We start from the raw sequence: 19464 nt of genomic DNA, 5'->3' as shown, positions 1-19464 counted from the left end.
CAAACTTCTGCCCCACATTCTAATACTGCATTTTTAAAACTATTCCAACCCTCTTCAACCCCCCCACTACTGATCTTTGCACTTGCCCACCTTTGTGCCAATAGTCGCTTATATCTCGCTCGAACTTCCTCCTCCCTTAGTTTATACACTTTCACCTCCCTCTTACTTGTTGTTGCCACCTTCCTCTTTTCCCATCTACCTCTTACTCTAACTGTAGCTACAACTAAATAATGATCCGATATATCAGTTGCCCCTCTATAAACATGTACATCCTGGAGCCTACCCATCAACCTTTTATCCACCAATACATAATCTAACAAACTACTTTCATTACGTGCTACATCATACCTTGTATATTTATTTATCCTCTTTTTCATAAAATATGTATTACTTATTACCAAATTTCTTTCTACACATAGCTCAATTAAAGGCTCCCCATTTACATTTACCCTTGGCACCCCAAATTTACCTACTACTCCCTCCATAACATTTTTACGCACTTTAGCATTGAAATCCCCAACCACCATTACTCTCACACTTGATTCATAACTCCCCATGCATTCACTCAACATTTCCCAGAATCTCTCTCTCTCCTCTACACTTCTCTCTTCTCCAGGTGCATACACGCTTACTATAACCCACTTTTCACATCCAATCTTTATTTTACTCCACATAATCCTTGAATTAATACATTTATAGTCCCTCTTTTCCTGCCATAGCTTATCCTTCAACATTATTGCTACTCCTTCTTTAGCTCTAACTCTATTTGAAACCCCTGACCTAATCCCATTTATTCCTCTCCATTGAAACTCTCCCACCCCCTTCAGCTTTGTTTCACTTAAAGCCAGGACATCCAGTTTCTTCTCATTCATAACATCCACAATCATCTCTTTCTTATCATTTGCACAACATCCACGCACATTCAGACTTCCCACTTTGACAATTTTCTTCTTATTCTTATCCCCCTATAATTTTTGCACTCTCTTTTGTCCCCTTTGCCTTTATACAAAGGAACTATGCATGCTCTCTGCCAATCCCTAGGTACCTTCCCCTCTTCCATACATTTATTAAATAATTGCACCAACCACTCCAAAACTATATCCCCACCTGCTTTTAACATTTCTATCTTTATCCCATCAATCCCGGCTGCTTTACCCCCTTTCATTTTACCTACTGCCTCACGAACTTCCCCCACATTCACAACAGGTTCTTCCTCACTCCTACAAGATGTTATTCCTCCTTGCCCTATACACTAAATCACAGCTTCCCTATCTTCATAAACATTTAACAATTCCTCAAAATATTCCTTCCATCTTCCCATAACCTCTAACTCTCCATTTAATAACTCTCCTCTCCTATTTTTAACGGACAAATCCATTTGTTCTCTAGGCTTCCTTAACTTGTTAATCTCACTCCAAAACTTTTTCTTATTTTCAACAAAATTTGTTGATATTGGTTGATATTAATTAATAATAAACATGGCATTCTTTTGAATACTGATTTTGAGGTTTACCAACTATTCCTAACAGCTCAAATGCCTTAGTTATTATTAGCAACTGTACGTATTTGTGAGAATAATGTTATTATTGAGCTTTTTTTTAACATGTCGGCAGTTTCCCACCAAGGTGGGGTGACTCAAAAAGAAAGAAAAGCCCAAAAAGAAAGAAAAAACTTTTGTCACTCAACACTTTCACCATCACTTATATATAATCACTGTCTTTGCAGAGGCACTCAGATACGACAGCTTAGACTTCTCTCTAAACTGCCAATATCCCAAACTCCTCCTTTAAAGTGCAGGCATTGTACTTCCCATCTTGTTATTTATATAAATTAGAGGTAATAGGTTGGTAGACAGCAATTACCCAGGGAGGTACTACCATCCTGCCAAGTGAATGTAATTATTTTACATGATGATAGGATTGCTAGTGTCTTTTTTCTGTCTCATAAACATGCAAGATTTCAGGTACGTCTTGCCACTTCTATTTACATTCAGGTCACACTACACGTGCATGTACAAGCATATACATATACGTATACTCCTCTGGGTTTTCTTCTATTTTCTTATTAGTCCATGTTTATTTCTGCTGATCTCCATGGGGAAGTGGAACAGAATTCTTCCTCCGTAAGCCAAGCGTGTCGTAAGAGGTGACTAAAATGTCGAGACCAAGGGGCTAGTAACTCCTTCTCCTGTATATATTAAAAAATTTAAGAAGATAAACCTTCCTTTGTTTTTCTTTATAGGCCACCCTGTCTCGGTGGAATGCAGCCAGTGGATTGAAAGAAAGAAGATTTATGTAAATTTGTTCTAAATTTTCTGGCTCTTAATGAATGTTTTCTTAAAAGTTTTGGTGATTTGTTAAATTTTAATTTACCTGTAATATGTATTTCTAGGTCATTATAACTGGCATGTTGGACTTTGAGCAAAATACTTATATTGCTCTAGATGAAGTACAATACATTGAGAATGGTCAGTGTGGTGTTGACTATATAATGCCTAGTACTGCTGATCCTACTATTCAAGGTAAGTAGTCAAAAATTTCAGCTGCTCTAAACTTTTGTTTTATGAAAAAGTTGAAATAAACTAGTTATTCGAGAATATATGACTTATATTTTTCACTGTGCTCATCGAGCTTTTAGCTTTGCTAGTTAAGTAGTGTGACCCCACTCAAGTTGAATACCATCTTGTGAGTTTAAAGGGTGTGATAAGGGAAGAAAAGCTTGCTTTTGAGAGGTTTTTTTACAAAGCAGAAGTGATATAAGAAGGGTGGAGTATATGGAGAGTAAAAGAGAGGCAAAGAGAGTATTGAGGGAGTGCCATTGAAGAGAAAATGATAGCGGGTGAGGTAATGTCAACAAATTTTGCTGAGAATAAGGAAAAGTTTTGAAGTTAGATAAATAGGTTAAGCCTAGGGAATAAATGGACTTGACTGTTAAAGTAGAATAGGGGAGTTAGTAGATGGGAAGTTGGAGGTACTGGGAAGATGGCTGGGATATTTTGAGAAACTGTTAAATGTTGATGAGAGGGAGGCAACCGATTTCATGCATTGGCCAAGGAGGTGCATGAGGTATTGCGTAGAATGAAAGGGGGTAAAGCAGCTGAAGCATATGGAATCATGACTGAAATGTTAAAAGCAGGTGGGGATATAGTTTTGGAGTAGTTGGTACATTTGTTCAATAAATGTATGAAAAAAAAAGGGAAAGGTAGCTTAGGACTGGCAGAGAGCATGCCTAGTTCCTTTATGAAAAGGGAAGGGGGATAAAAGAGTGTAAAAATTATAGAGGAATAAGCCTACTAAGTATACCTACTAAGGTGTATGGTAGGGTTATTATTGAAAGAATTAGAGGTAAGACAGAGAGCAGGATTGCGAGGAGGCTTTACAATGGGTAGGGGATGTGTAGACCAAGTGTTTACATTGAAGCATGCAAGTGAAAAGTATTTAGATAAAGGTAGGAAAGTTTTTGTTGCTTTTATGGATTTAGAAAAAGCTTCCTGGGTAGAGGCATGGTTGACAAATAGGCAGCAAAGAGTTTGCATAAATGGGGAAAAATCAGAATGGGGGCATGTCACAAGCGGTGTTCCACAGGGGTCAGTGTTGGGTCCCTTGTTGTTCACAATTTACATAAACGATATAGATGAGAGAATAAATAGCGAAATAAGCAAATTTGCTGATGACACCAAAATAGGCTGTCCAATTCATTATAATGAGAACGTTAGCGCACTCCTGGATGATTTGAATAGACTGATGCAGTGGTTGGAGAAGTGGCAGATGCAGTTTAATATAGACAAATGTAAAGTTCTAAATGTTGGACAGGACAATAACCATGCCACTTATAAACTGAATAGTGTAGATCTTAATACTACTGATTGCAAAAAGGATTTAGGAGTTCTGGTTAGCAGTAATCTGAAACCAAGACAACAGTGCATAAGTGTTCACGATAAAGCTAACAGAATCCTTGGCTTCATACCTATAAGTATAAATAATAGAAGTCCTCAGGTTGTTCTTCAGCTCTATATATCCTTGGTTAGGCCTCATTTAGATTATGCTGCACAGTTCTGGTCACCGTATTACAGAATGGATATAAATACACTGGAAAACTTACAGAGGAGGATGACAAAGCTGATCCCATGTATCAGAAATCTTCCCTATGAGGATAGACTGAGGACCCTGAATCTGCACTCTCTAGAAAGGCATAGAATTAGGGGGGACATGATTGAGGTATATAAATGGAAAACAGGAATAAATAAAGGGGATGTAATAGGGTGCTGAAAATATTCAGCCAAGACAAGATTCGCAGCAATGGTTTCAAGTTGGAAAAGTTCAGATTCAGGAAGGACATAGGAAAGCACTGGTTTGGTAATAGAGTTGTGGATGAGTGAAACAAACCCTCGAGTACTGTCATAGAAGCTAAGACATTGTGTAGTTTTAAAAATAGGTTGGATAAATACATGAGTGGGTGTGAGTTGGACCTGACTAGCTTGTGCTACCAGGTCTGGTGCCATGCTTCTTCCTTAACCCTTTGAGGGTTTTCGTCGTACTAGTACGTCTTACGCGTAGGGGTTTTTGACGTACTAGTACTCATAAATTCTAGCGACCTCAAATCTAGTGGGAGAAAGCTGGTAGGCCTTCATATGAAAGAATGGGTCTATGTGGTCAGTGTGCACAGTCTAAAAAAAATCCTGCAGCACACGGTGCATAATGAGAAAAAAAAAACTTTTTCCATTTTTTTTTAATAAATCAGCGACTTTGCAGTGTATTTTCGTATAGTATTTATTGTTGTATTCTAGTTTTCTTGGTCTCATTTTATAGAATGGAAGACATATTACTGAAATTGAGATGATTTTGACTGGTTTTACATTGAAAGGTGCCTTGAAATTGAGCTCAAAGTAGCAGAAATGTTCGATTTTTACCAAACTTCAAAAGTAAACAAATCGTGCCAAGCGTGCAATACACGTCAACTGGTGAGTCTAATATTCTTTCACAAGTGCACCAATAATATTTATACCATTTTTTACACTAATGCAGTAGTCTGCATAACAGTAAATCTTATATTTTTTGTGAGAATAAAAATTCAAAGTGGAAAGCAAAAGAATATAAGAGGGGCCTTGAGACGTGACTAATGACTAGAGGAAATGTCATTTTAGTGCCAGGAATGTCTTTCTTGTTTATTCTGGACCCTATTCGGAAATTGGCATCTTTTGAAATTTGTGTGAAATTGGCAAAATTGCTAAATTCTGACCACTGTACTGGATAGTTGAATTTATAAATGGGTGGTTTCTTGCACCCATTCGATAGAAAAAATGGAGTTCTAGCGAAATATTCATGTTTTTTGTCGACTAGTACAGTGAAATTGGCCGAAAATGGGGCTCAAAGTGGGCAAAGTCGCCGATCCGTAAACATCGCCGAGACCGCTAACTTTGCGAGAGCATAATTCCGTAAGTTTTCTATCAAATTTCAAACTTTTGGTGTCGTTATGATCGGGAAAAGATTCTCTATCTTTTCATAAGAGAAAATAATTTTTTTTTTTTTTAAATTTGGCCGACCCTGAGAACGAGTTTCGGAGAGGGCCTGTCGACCCTCAAAGGGTTAAGTGGAAGTGACCTGGCTAGGTGGTCGTTGTTCTAGGCCGGGGGGTGGCATGGACCTGCTTCGCATGGGTCAGTAGGCCTGTTGCAGTGTTCCTTCTTTCTTATGTTCTAATGCTCTTATGATAGGGTGGATAGGGGAGCAATGTGGTAGGTGTTTTAAGTGTATGGAATAGGTGGTTAATTGCTAAATACTGTAAATAATTTTTATGAGGATAGGGAGGCTCAGGTTAGGGTGCATAGGAGAGAGGGAGATTACTTTCCGGTAAAAGTAGGTCTTAGACAGGGATGTGTAATGTCGCTGTGGTTGTTTAACATATTTATAGGTGGTGTTGTAAAAGAAGTAAATGCTAGGGTGTTAGAGAGTGGGGAAGGACTAAATTATGCAGATTCTAATACAAAATGGGAGTTGACAGTTATTTTTTTTTATTATACTGTGCTTTTGGGAGATTCTGAGAAGAAGTTGCAAAGGTTAATGGATGAATTTGGGAGGGTGTGTAAAGGAAGAAAGTTGAAAGTGAACATAGACAAGAGTAAGGTGATGAAGGTATCAATCGATTTAGATAAGGAAAAATTGGATATCAGATTGGAGGGATGGGGTATGGAAGAAGTGAATGCGTTTAGATATTTGGGAGTAGACTTGTTGGTAGATGGGTTTATGAAGGAAGAAGTAAACCATAGAACTGACAAAGCAAAAAGGTGGGTGGTGCATTGAGGTATCTGTGGAGACAAAGAACATTATCCATGGAGGCACAGAAGGGAATGTATTAGATACTGGTACCAGCACTCTTATATAAGTATGAAGCAGTGTTTGTGAATGTTGTAGCAATAAGGAGGCTGAAGGCAGTAGAGATGTCTTGTCTAAGGGCATTATGTGACATAATTATTATGCAGAGAATTCATAGCATGAAGGTGTCCTGTAGCTCGATTGCTAGCATACTCATTTCACACACTGAGGTCCATGGTTCAATCTGCGGAAACAATAGGATGTGTTTCATTAAGACACCTGCTTTTCTATTCACCTATAAGTAAAATAGATACCTCAGTCTTAGTCGACTGGTGTGGGTTGCATCCTGAGGACAAAATTGACCTAAGATGCCTGAAATACTCTACATAAGGGGCTTTCTGTATACAGGTCCACACCCCTTTATTCGAAATTCTGAAATTTGAAAAGTTCCGAAAACCAAAGTTTTTTCATGGAGTGTTGAGTGTCAGTCATCTCAGTGCTGGGTCACGCCGCCACATGGTGGCATGACCCAGCACTGACAGCCAGAGTGGCAGGCGTCAGTTGTGTCTCAACACTTGTAGTGTTCACATGTGTGTCTGCTGTTTGCTGATATTTTATTTTTGCATTTTATTTTGTGACTGTTTAATTTCACTGTGAAAATGTCAAAAAAGAGCTTCAGATACCCCTATGGGTAACAGTGAGAAAAAGAAAAGGAAGCATCTGATGTTATCAGTAACGCAGAAAATAAGAGTTACTGCAGAAGCTTGATTGTGGTGTGTCAGTGAGGTTTCTTACTGAAGAATATGGTGTTGGAACTACCACTGTTTATGATTTAAAGAAGCAGGAAGACAAGTTACTGAAATATTATAGTGACAGTGATGACCAAAAACTAATGAAAAATAGGAAAACACTGCATAGTCTTTAAACCTTTGACTGTTTTGGTTGTATATATACGTCTTACGAGCCTCTGTTTTTGACGTATATATACGTACTCATAAATTCTAGAGGCTTCAAATCAAGCAGGAGAAAGCTAGTAGGCCCACATGTGAGAGAATGGGTCTGTGTGGTCAGTGTGCACCATATAAAAAAAAATCCTGCCGCATGCAGTGCATAATGAGAAAAGAAACTCCAACCGTTTTTTTAATTAAAATGCGGATTTGTGGTCTATTTTCATATAGTGTTTATGGTTATATTCTTGTTTTCTTGGTCTCATTTGATAGAATGGAAAACATATTATAAAAATTGAGGTGATTTTGATTGATTTTATTATGAAAAGAACCTTGAAATGGAGCTCAAATTAGGGGAAATATTTGGTTTTTGCCGATGTTCAAAAGTAAACAAATGATGTCATTTTCCAATAAATGTCCAAGTAGCCATTCTATTATGCAGTCATGAATGGGTTGACATTATTTATACAATTATTACAATATTGTAGTAGTCTGCATAACAGTAAATCTTCTATTTTTTGTTTGAAAAAAAATTTGAAATAAAAAGCAAGAGTAATATCAGAGGGGCCTGGAGACATGACTGATGAACAAAGAAAATGTTATTTTAGAGCCAGGAATGTCTGCATTGTTCATTCTGGACCCTATTTTGAAATTGTCATATTTTTTAATTTTCGTGAAATTGGCCAAATTGCAAATTTCTAACCATGTTATTGGGTAGTTGAACTCTGTAAATGGGCAGTTTCTTGTACTCAATCGATAGAAAAAATGGTGTTGTAAAGAAATAGCTATGAGTTTGGTCGACTGGAACAATGGAATTAGCCGAAAATAGGATTCAAAGTGGGCGAAATTTGCTGATTCGTAAGTATCACTTAGGTCACTAACTTCGTGAGAGCGTAATTCCATCAGTTTTCCATCAAATTTCGTTCTTTTGGTGTCATTACAATCGGGAAAAGATTCTCTATCATTTCAAAAGAAAAAAATAATTTTTTTTTTTTTAAATTTTGCGACACCAGGAGACACCTCAGGATTTCGGGTTGTGACAGTTAAGGGGTTAAAAACACCATCTGTCAGTCGTCTTGAGAATCACGTTCCTGGTCTATAATTATCCAATTATTTCATTTATCAGTATATTACTCTATAAATAAACCATAGTAGTATTTGTAGTCTTTATTTATCCCGCTTAGTGTAAGTATTCATACGTTTTTGCTGCAGTGTTAATGTTTGATTATGGGGTGCTGCCCTAGACCCCATCTTCATTCTGAAATTCGAAAAATTCTGAAATTTGAAACACTACTGGCCCCAAGGGTTTTGGATAAAGGGATGTGGACCTGTAGTAGTATGTCATTGATGTCAGCTATGGTCTATACATGTATACATTATACATGTACTCTTGTACAAATAAAGGTTATTATTATTTTTATTATTATTATGAGGAGATGTGGAGTTACTAAAAGTATTATTCAGAGGGCTGAGGAGGGGTTGTTTAGGTGGTTTTGTCATTTAGAGATGATGGAGCAAAATGTGATGACTTGGAGAGTATATAAATCTGTAATGGAGGGAAGGAGGGGTAGGGGTCATCCTAGGAAAGGATGGAGGGAGAGAGTAAAAGAGGGTTTTGTGTGCAAAAGGTTTAGACACACAGCAGGCATGTGTGAACATGTTAGATAGGAGTGAACGGAGATGAATGGTTTTTGGGGCTTGAGGAGGTGTTGGAGTGTGAGCAAGGTAATATTTTGTGAAGGGATTCAGGGAAACTGGTTAGCTGGACTTTAGTCTTAGAGCTGGGAAGTACAGTGCCTACACTTTATAGAAGGGGTTTGGGATATTTGCTGTTTGGAGTGACATCTGAACTGTCGTATCTGAGCACCTCTGCAAACGCGGTGATTATATGTGAATGATGGTGAAAGTGTTTCTTTTCTTGGATCACCCTGCCTTAGTGGGAGACAGCCAGCATGTTATAAAAATATGATTTGTTCTGTAATTTGTTTTATAGGTTTACAGAGAATTATTGACAAACAGTTTTGCAAAGATGCTTTGGAAACTAAGAAATGCTTAACCCCTTGAGTATCACGATCCCCTCTTGCAAACTTACTCCCAGGGTCAAAAATTTAAAAAAAAAAAAAATTCTTATGAAATGAGAGAGAATGTTTTTCTGAAGATAATGAAATTTGTTGGAAAACTTATGGAATTACACTTTTGCAGAGTTAGCGACCTCAGCAATATTTACACATCAGCGATTTTGTCCACTTTGAGTCATATTTTGGGCCAATTCCAGTGATCCAGTCAACCAAACTAAATTTCATACAAAATTAAAGAAAAGCCAATTTCAAAATAAGGTCCAGATTAAGTAATGCAGGCATTCCTAGCACTAAAATAACATTTTCTCTGTTCATTAGTCATGTCTCCAATCCTCTCTTATATTATGCTTGCTTTCCATTTTTAATTTTTATTCACATAAAAAATAGAAGATTTACTGTTATGCAGACTACTGCATTATTGTAATGATTGTATAAATAATATCAGCGCAATAAAAAATGCATATTAGACCCACCAGTTGATGTGTATTGGACTCATAACATGATTTGTTTACTCTTGAACATTGGCAAAAATTGAACATTTCCGCTACTTTGAGCTCAGATTCGAGCTACTTTCAGTCCGGAAACTAATAAAAATCATCTCTATTTCTGTAGTATATCTTTCATTCTATCAATTGAGACCAAGAAAACAAGAATACAAACATAAAACCATACAAAAATACACGGCAAAGTCGTTGTTTTAAACCAAGAACATCATCGCAGTTTTTTCTCATTATGCTCTGCATGCAGAAGGATTTTTTTTATATGGTGCACACCTACCACATAGACCCATTCTCTCATATCTAGGCCCAAATTTACCTCTCACAGCTTAGCTGGGTGAAATGAGCTCATGGCATTATATTACAGGACCAACACTGGCTTCAGAGCCGTGATACAATGGGACTGACACCAAAAGGGTTAAAAAAATTTTCTAAAATACAAATTAAATAGAAGATAGTTGAAGAGTTTAGTAAGATATGTGAAAAAAGCAGACATAGTGCGACCCCATATCCACGGGTTCGGTTTCCGAGGTTTCATTTATCTGTGGTTTATCATAGGCCAAAAATACCCCATAATTTTGTTTAATAATGGCCCCAAGGTGTAAAAGTAGTGGTGGTGATAGTTCTTTAAAACCTAAGAGAAGCCATGAAGTGCTTCCTATCAGTGAAAAAGTGCTAAATCTTGTCTTGTTGTGTGTAATTTACGGCCGACTTGTTGAAAAAAAAAAATGTATGTAAATGAAAAGCGACTTATAAATAGGGTTTGCTACTATCCGTGGTTTTGGGTATCCGCTGTAGGTCTTGGAATATATCCCCCGCAGTTGTGGTGGTCCCACTATATAATTAATTACAAAATATACAAAAGCATTTCTGCTAGAATAGGGAATTTTATCTTGTGTTTTGTGTTTTGTCATTTTCATGCAAGTAAAATTCATGTTTTAAAAATTAGAAAGTAAAATTTTATTTTCCATTATTACTTCATTATACATCATAGTGGTCAAAACACCTATTTTCTGACTCCATTTGCTCTCCTCAGTGGTGGTCATTTATCAATCTACCCTAGTTTATTTACTGGGGGGATAGGGAAGGGTGACAGCCTTCACTCAGGCAGGTGAGAACCCTTTTTTCATTCATTTTATGAATAGGAGTTGGATATGTCTCCATAGCCCATGTGAAAATAACACATTCACCCAGCCTTCCTCTCGGTGAACGAGGTATTATGCTCTTTCCTTGAGGACAGATCTTTCCAAGACATGTCTCTGTTGTTCCATGATTTCATTTTCTCTGGAACACCTGTTCTATAATGGGAAATATATAGTGATGTGGGGTACTTGGAGGAAGTGTATTTATTGGTGATGCAACCCCCTCCCCCACCATTCACTTTGGGTCTCATGATTTGTTGTTCTTCACCATGGCTGCTTGGATAGCATTTTCAAGAACCTCACTGTACTTGCAAGCACCTGCCTCCAGAGCAAGGTTCATTCCCTCCTGGACTTCAGAGGTGGTTGATATTGACTGAAATTCTAGGAGTGCAGGTCATCCTAAATTGTTGGTGATGCACCTTTCTCTAGGTGTACAGTCCAAATTGATGTTTTGTGCTGGGCGAGTTTGCACTCTACTTCTGGCAGTTCTCTGATCTGATGTTAGTCTTTGTAGATTTCACTGCCCATCATTCCTTCAAGACACTGTCCCTCTCTACATGGTAATGGACATCACATATTTTGATTCCTTTCTACTTTGGGTTGATATATATGCAGGTCATACTTCCATCATGGAGGATTTTTTTTTTTTTTCTTTTTTTTTTTAGCTGTTGTGGCTGTGTTGGTTGGTCAGTTTTTTGGATTAATGAAATGTCTCATGGTTCTCATGACTCCAGCCAGCACTCTGGTGCTCAGTATGAGGGCGGTCCATCTGTTGTGCAAAGTGATGCAACTCACTTAGGAAGTATGTGGACAAGCCCTGTCAATTTAGGATCATGAGCCTTAGGATCATGAGCTGGAAGATATGAGTGTTTTACTTGAAGAGAGACTTTGTTGAAGTTATTTTTTTCTTGGACTATTATCTAGGATGGAGCAAAATTTTGTGTAATTTTAATCTCCAGTTTGTAAACTTATTATGTTGAGAGATCCTTTGAAATGTGCATTACATTTCTTGTTATACAGTTATTCTTATTTTCTATTATTAACAGCAATGGATGACATAGCATGTGGCTTTGATATTGACACATGCAGATGGATAGGATCAGATATGCTTAAAGTAGGAATGGAAGCTGGAGTGCATGCAGATCAAGACCAAGGAAACTATCTTTATCTAGCCGTCCATGACTCCAATGAAGCACCCTATCAATCAGTTCTTCAATCCAGGCGTATAGCAGAGAATCCACGTGATTTACATGATTATTGTTTCCATTTCTGGTAAGTTTTAAGTCTTCTACACTTTTATTGCTGAATTTTTTTAATTCATGGGTTTAAAAAATATATTTTTAGGAAGTATAACTGAAGGTATCCTGTGAGCTTAGATAACTAGAAACATAATGAGTGGTATTACAGTTTTGTGAGTCATGGGAGTGAAGACTGAATAAGAAATCTGCTTGAATGCTTGTTTTAACTCTTATGAAGGTAAAGTGAATAAAAACAACTGATCTTATAGAATATTTTAATATTTAAAATCAAGAAAATCTTAACAAAATTAATGTATTCTGTTAGTTAATTGGATGTCATAGCAGTTGAATAATGAAGTGAAATTTGAGAAGGTGCATAAATGTTGAGGTGATAAGAGCACATGCAAGATGTACAGTATGATGGAAGGAGATAATTGTTGGTTGATTTTGTCAGTGATAACATAAAACACACCCAAACATGCAGACAGATACCAAAAAAATTCCTAATGAGAACTATGTGAGTGCCACTATTCTTTTGACAATGTTTATTTTGGCCCATGCTAAACAGGTTCAGCTCACACACAGCCATGTCCACTAAGTTACTTGCTGTATCTTCACCATCTCTATTCAGTCACTCCACAAAACTGAAGATCTTTGAATCAGTTTGTCTGTGAGGCAGTGGGTAGAATGAAAGGAGGTAAGGCAAATGGATTGATGGGATAAAGATAGAAATGTTAAAAGCAGGTGGAGATATTGTTGTGGAGTGGTTGGTGCTTTTATTTAATAAATGTATGGAAGAGGGTGAGGTACCTAGGGACTGGCAGAGAGCATGCATAGTTCCTTTGTATAAAAGCAAAGGGAACAAAATAGAGTGCAAAAATTATAGGGGAATAATTCTGTTGAGTATACCTGGTAAAGTGTATAATAGAGTTATTATTGAAATAATTAAGAGTAAGACTGAGAGAAGGCTAGCAGATGAACACAGAGGCCTTAGGAAGGGTAGAGGGCATGTAGACCAAGTATTTATAGTGAAACATATAGGTGAACAGTATTTAGATAAGGGTAAAGAGGTTTTTGTGGCATTTATGGATTTGGAAAATGCATGTGACAAGGTAGATAGGGGGGCAATGTGGCAGAGGTTGCAAATGTATGGAATAGGAAGTAGGTTATTAAAAGCAGTATAAAAGTTTTTACAAGGATATGAGGCTCAGGTTAGAGTAAATAGGAGACAGGGAGATTATTTCCTAGTAAAAGTAGGCCTTAGACAGAGATGTGTGATGTCACCATGGTTGTTCAAAATATTTAAAGATGGAGTTGTAAGAAAAGTGAATGCTCGGGTGTTGGCAAGAGGTGTGGGGTTAAAAAATAATCTTACACAAAGCAGGAGTTGTCACAGTTGCTCTTTGTTGATGACACTGTGCTTTTGAGAGATTCTGAAGAGAAGTTGCAGAGGTTGGTGGATGAGTTTGGTTGGGTATGTAAAAGAAGAAAATTAAAAGTGAATATAGGAAAGCGTAAGGTGATGAAGATGAAAAAAAAATAGGTAATGCAAGATTGGATATCTTAATGGAGGGAGAGAGTTTGGAGGAGGTGAATATATATATTCAGATATTTAGGAGTGGACATGTCAGCAGATAGGTCTGTGAAAGATGAGATGACTCATAGAATTGATGAGGGGAAAAAGGTGAGTGGTATGTTGAGGAGTCTGTGGAAACAAAGAACTTTGTCCATGGAAGCAAAGAGGGGAATGTATGAGAATATAATTATACCAATGCTCTTATATGGGTGTGAAGCATGGGTAGTGAATGTTGTAACAAGGAGAAGGCTGGAGGCAGTGAAGATGTGTCTGATGGCAATGTGTGGTGTGAATATAATCAGAGAATTCGTAGTTTGGAAATTAGGAGGAAGTGCAGGATTACCATAACTATTATCCAGAGGGCTGAGGAGTTGTTGAGGTGGTTTGGACATGCAGAGAGGTTGGAACAAAATAGAATGACTTCGAGAGTGTATAAATCTCTAGTGGAGGGAAGGAGGGGTAGAGGCCATCCTAGGGAAGGTTGGAGGGAGGGGGTAAAGGAGGTTTTGTGTGAAAGGGGCTTGAACTTGCAGCAAACATGTGCGAACGTGTTAGACAGGGGCGAATGGAGACAAATGTTTTTTAGGACTTGATATGCTGTTGTAGTGGGAGCAGGGTAATATTTATGAAGGGGTTCAGGGAAACCGACAGGCTGGACTTGAGTGCTGGAGATGGGTAGTACAGTGCCTGCACTCTGAAGGAGGGAGTGCTAATGTTGCAGTTTTTATAACTGTAGTGTAAGCTTGCCTCTGGCAAGACAGTGATGGAGTGAATTATGGTGAAAGTTTTTCTTTTTCAGGCCACCCTACCTTGGTAGGAAACACCCAGTGTGTTAATAAATAAAAAATATCTTCCATTCTAAGATCAAATGAGACCAAGAAGTGGAGAATACAACCAGCTCCTGTGCTAGACAGCACACCCCACCACTTTTCAAAAGACTCAACTTGCTAAATATACAAGACATACACTCTTATTATTGTGCCTACTACATATACAGAACTTTAAACTCCACTGTAAACCCTCCCCTAAAACTACTCCTCGACAGTTACAATAGAGTGCACAGTCACAATACAAGGCATAAGGCACTTTTCAACATCCCTCGAGTAAGACTCTCACTATGCAAGAACGCTATGCACATAAAAGGCCCAAGATCTGGAACTCGCTACCAGAACAGGTCAAGGATCCCCAGACAACTTATAAATTTAGGACTCTGCTAAAAAAATCATCTTATCTCACAATATTAACCAGATCAACCAAACATTTACTGACTAGTTTTATCATGTGACCTCCTGGTTTTTAATTCTGCCATTCCATAAAATATTACCACCTGCACCATTCCTTGTAAATTAGATTTTGTACTAATTATACATATGATTTATTAAGTCCAAATAAGATTGTAAAACAGCTAACCGCTATTCTATGTTTAGTTTTAAATATAATTACTATGTACTATTATCTTATCTAGTTTTAATTAGTTACTATGTATTAGGATTAGTTTGCCCGAAATGCCTCGGCATGATAGTGGCTTTCTTTGTACTTAGCAAATCAAAATTGTAATTACACATTGTAACTTTTACAAAGAAATAAGCTTATTATTATTATTATTATTAATATTATTATTATTATTATTATTATTATTATTATTATTATTATTATTATATGAAAATTCACTGCAAAGTCGCTGTTTTAAACAAAAAACACAGTTGCAGTTTTTTTTTATTATACACTGCGTGCTGCAAGACTTTTTATATGGTGCACATTTTTTGCATAGGCCCTTTCTCTCGTATCTAGGCCTAGATTTACTACTCACAGCTTATCTGAGGGAGCTGAATTCATGGCATTGTACTACGGGACCATCGCTGGCTTTAAAGCCATGATACAAAGGGACTGACCCTGATAGGGTTAAGCCTTTCAGGGGCCAGAGGCCAAATCTCAGAGTGACAGCCAGGGTCCAAGAATTTTATAAAAATAAAAAAAATTTCTTACAGAATTAAAGATAATATTTTTCTATAGATAATAAAACAAAAAATAGTTTTCCAATCAGTACTTTCCAAGACATAGAGGCGTGAAGTTGACCCTCAATGACTGGGTGGCAGCAACATCGGCAACTTGCATAAAGTCGCATTTTTTAATTTTACTTTTTTGTTACTTTTTTCTTTTCTTTTAATAATTTTTTTTTTCAGTAACATTTGTGGCCTGTGAGACCAATGTAATGGATAATGTATATATGTACACTCGTTGTATTCAACACAATAACCACACTGATTTTTTCATCATTATTTTATTTACAGTAATTGTTTACAACAAAAAACATGCAAAAATGTTGTATATTAGTAATGTTCTATTAGATATTTACATACGTACAGTCACTGGACATGTTCCTAGAACTGCTACAGTCTGTGAAAGTCTTTGAAAGGTGTCATGCACAGTTGTGTCTTACTCATCTGTGGACCAGTATGATTTTATATTATGTTTATAGACATGAGGCATAAGCATTGTTGTTGCAAAAAACAAATACATTTCAGTCACAGTTGTCTCCTTCCACCGGTGGATAAATGCACTTTGTCCTGGAACGGCTGAGTCAGCAGCTTGGGTCCCAGTCTGGGCTGGTGCTGCATGCTGCACGCTTGAATGCTGCATGCTGGTGGCACCACTTCCACCTACTGACGCATGCGGTCTATCCATCCAAATTGTAGCCACATCATTGTCACTTTCACTGTCTATTCCAGGTGTAGGGCCACGGGATGTACTCAGTTCCCTTGGAATTGTATATGGTATAGGGCACCATATGGTACAGATACAGGGGCCCCAATGGAAATGCAGTAATACCTCTAATTTCAGAGGCTCTATTTTCGTGAATTTCGATAATCAGCAACTTTTTTTCGTCAAAATATAGCCACTATTTTTGTGGCTTCCCTCTAAATTTGGCAGCCATCTGGTACGTGTGTCCCAGTGGCCCTGCGCGCACAAAGCCTCCCACAGAGGCATTCAAGAGTCAGTCTGGCACTGTTTCTCGGCGAGTGAGCATCACTCCCCACGTTCATAGAAATATTTCATAATACATAATACATTGTTTTTTGTGCTTACAACTGCTAAATAAGCCACCATGGGCCCAAAGAAAGTTCTTAGTGCCAGCCATTTGGCAAAGAAGGTGAGAAACATGATAGAATTAAAGAAAGAACACACCAGCCAGGGTACTTCCCCACACACCATACAGGGTACTTCCCCACACCAGCCAGGGTACTTCCCCACACACCAGCCAGGGTACTTCCCCACACACCATCCAGGGTACTTCCCTACACACCAGCCAGGGTACTTCCCCACACACCAGCCAGGGTACTTCCCCACACACAGGCCAGGGTACTTCCCCACACACCAGACAGGGTACTTCCCCACACCAGCCAGGGTGCTTCCCCACACACACCAGCCAGGGTACTTCCCCACACACCAGCCAGGGTACTTCCCCACACACCAGCCAGGGTACTTCCCCACACACCAGGCAGGGTACTTCTCCACACACCAGCCAGGGTACTTCCCCACACACCATCCAGGGTACTTCCCTACACACCAGCCAGGGTACTTCCCCACACATACCAGCCAGGGTACTTCCCCACACACCAGCCAGGGTACTTCTCCACACACCAGCCAGGGTACTTCCCCACACACACCTGACAATACTATGCCTGTTGTGGAAGCTTTTGTGGGGATGGATGTGAGTTGTGAGGATGTGGATGAGTTGGTGAACAATCACAGTGAAGAGCTAACCACTGAAGAGCTGCAGGACCTTCATCTGGAACAGCAACAGATCACAGCTGAGAAAATTGCTTCAGAGGGGAACAAGAGAGAGGGAAGAAAGTGCCTTCTTCAATGATTAGGGACTTGGTACCTAAAGTCTTCATGGAAGGGGAGTCCCCTAAAAAAACAATAGTAACTTCTCCTCCCTCTCCCCTCCAGTCTTCCATACACCAACAAGAGTCTTCATTAAGGGTAAGTGTGATGTTAAATGTTCATTTGTCATTCTTTTCTGTATGTAAATCTATATTTAATCTCTAAAAGAAGATATTTTTTGTTAATACTTTTGAGCGTTTGGAATGGATTGATTGGATTTACAGTAGACTCTCATTTAACATGATTTTGAGTATCACGTTTTTGTTATAGCACGATTGAAGAATTGCGGCATATTTTTGTTTAACACATCGCAAAATTAATTTAACATGGTTGCGTGAGGGGAAAAAGATTTGAACACGCGCTTGCCTGCCGGGTGGGATGGTCTGTGGGTTAGTGGGTTACACCATTGTGTCAACGGGGGAGACCTGTCACCATCCTTTGCCTCCATAAGCCACCCACACCCACCCACACCATCCTCATCATCAAATGTTTAACCCTTTCAGGGTTTCGGCCGTACTAGTACGGCTTATGCACCAGGGTTTTTGACGTACTAGTACGCCTAAATTCTAGCGCCCTCAAATCTAGTGAGAGAAAGCTGGTAGGCCTACATATGAAAGAATGGGTCTATGTGGTCAGTGTGCACGGTATAAAAAAAATCCTGTAGCACACAGTGCATAATGAGAAAAAAAAACTTTGTGTTTTTGGATTAAAACAGTGACTTTACACTATATTTTCGTATGGTATTTATTGTTGTATTCTAGTTTTCCTGGTCTCATTTTATAGAATGGAAGACGTATTACAGAAATTGAGATGATTTTGACTGGTTTTACAAAGAAAACTACCTTGAAATTGCACTCAAAGTAGCAGAAATGCTCGATTTTTACCAAAGTTCAAAAGTAAACAAATCATGCTGTGCATCCAATACACGTCAACTGGTGAGTCTGATATTCTTTCACAGGTGCGCTGATAATATTTATACCATTTTTACACTAATGCAGTAGTCTGCATAACAGTAAATCTTCTATTTTTTGTGATAATAAAAATTCAAAGTGGAAAGCAAAAGAATGTAAGAGGGGCATGGGGACGTGACTAATGAACAGAGGAAATGTTATTTTAGTGCCAGGAATGTCTTTCTTGTTTATTCTGGACCCTATTCGGAAATTGGCATCTTTTGAAATTTGTGTGAAATTGGCAAAATTGCCAAATTCTGACCACTGTATTGGATAGTTGAAATCGGTAAATGGGTGGTTTCTTGTACTCATTCGATAGAAAAAATGAAGTTCTAGCGAAATAGTTATGATTTTTGTCGACAAGTACACTGGAATTGGCTGAAAATAGGGCTCAAAGTGGGCAAAATCGCCGATGCGTAAACATTGTCGAGACCGCTAACTTCGCGAGAGCATAATTCTGTAAGTTTTCCATCAAATTTCATACTTTTGGTGTCATTATGATCGGGAAAAGATTCTCTATCTTTTCATAAGAAATTTTTTTTTTTTTTTTTTTGAAATTTGGGTGACCCTGAGAACAAGTCTCTGAGAGGGCCTGTCGTGAGAGGGCCTGTCGACCCTGAGAGGGTTAATGCTGACGAGACAAGTGTTTTTTTTTGAAAAAAATTCCAACGTGAACTTATACCAGTCAGCAAGAGAAAAGTGCACCAGGCTGCAAGACAGCAAAGGATTGCTTCACCTTGCTCCTTTGCGGTAATGCAGCAGGTGATTTCAAGTGTAAGCCCATCGTTATTTACTGCTCTAAGAATCCTTGTGCTTTGAAAGGTGTAGATAAAAACA

The 19464-nt window shown here is 38.2% G+C and overlaps 1 protein-coding gene across 2 annotated transcripts in view; it reads left to right on the top strand.

Annotated features, from left to right (window-relative positions):
* The window catches only part of LOC128698674 (MAM and LDL-receptor class A domain-containing protein 1), a 696795-nt gene that overhangs the window by 183050 nt on the left and 494281 nt on the right, over positions 1 to 19464 (top strand). For both annotated transcript variants that reach the window (XM_070084847.1, XM_070084846.1), the window contains exons 25-26: positions 2392 to 2521; positions 12022 to 12247. In XM_070084847.1, coding sequence (XP_069940948.1) covers positions 2392 to 2521; positions 12022 to 12247 — 356 coding nt within the window. The remainder of the gene's footprint in view (positions 1 to 2391; positions 2522 to 12021; positions 12248 to 19464) is intronic.

The sequence above is a fragment of the Cherax quadricarinatus genome, chromosome 14 (genome assembly GCF_038502225.1).
Source record: "Cherax quadricarinatus isolate ZL_2023a chromosome 14, ASM3850222v1, whole genome shotgun sequence".
NCBI lineage: Eukaryota > Metazoa > Arthropoda > Malacostraca > Decapoda > Parastacidae > Cherax > Cherax quadricarinatus.
This window is presented reverse-complemented; position numbering and strand designations above follow the sequence as displayed.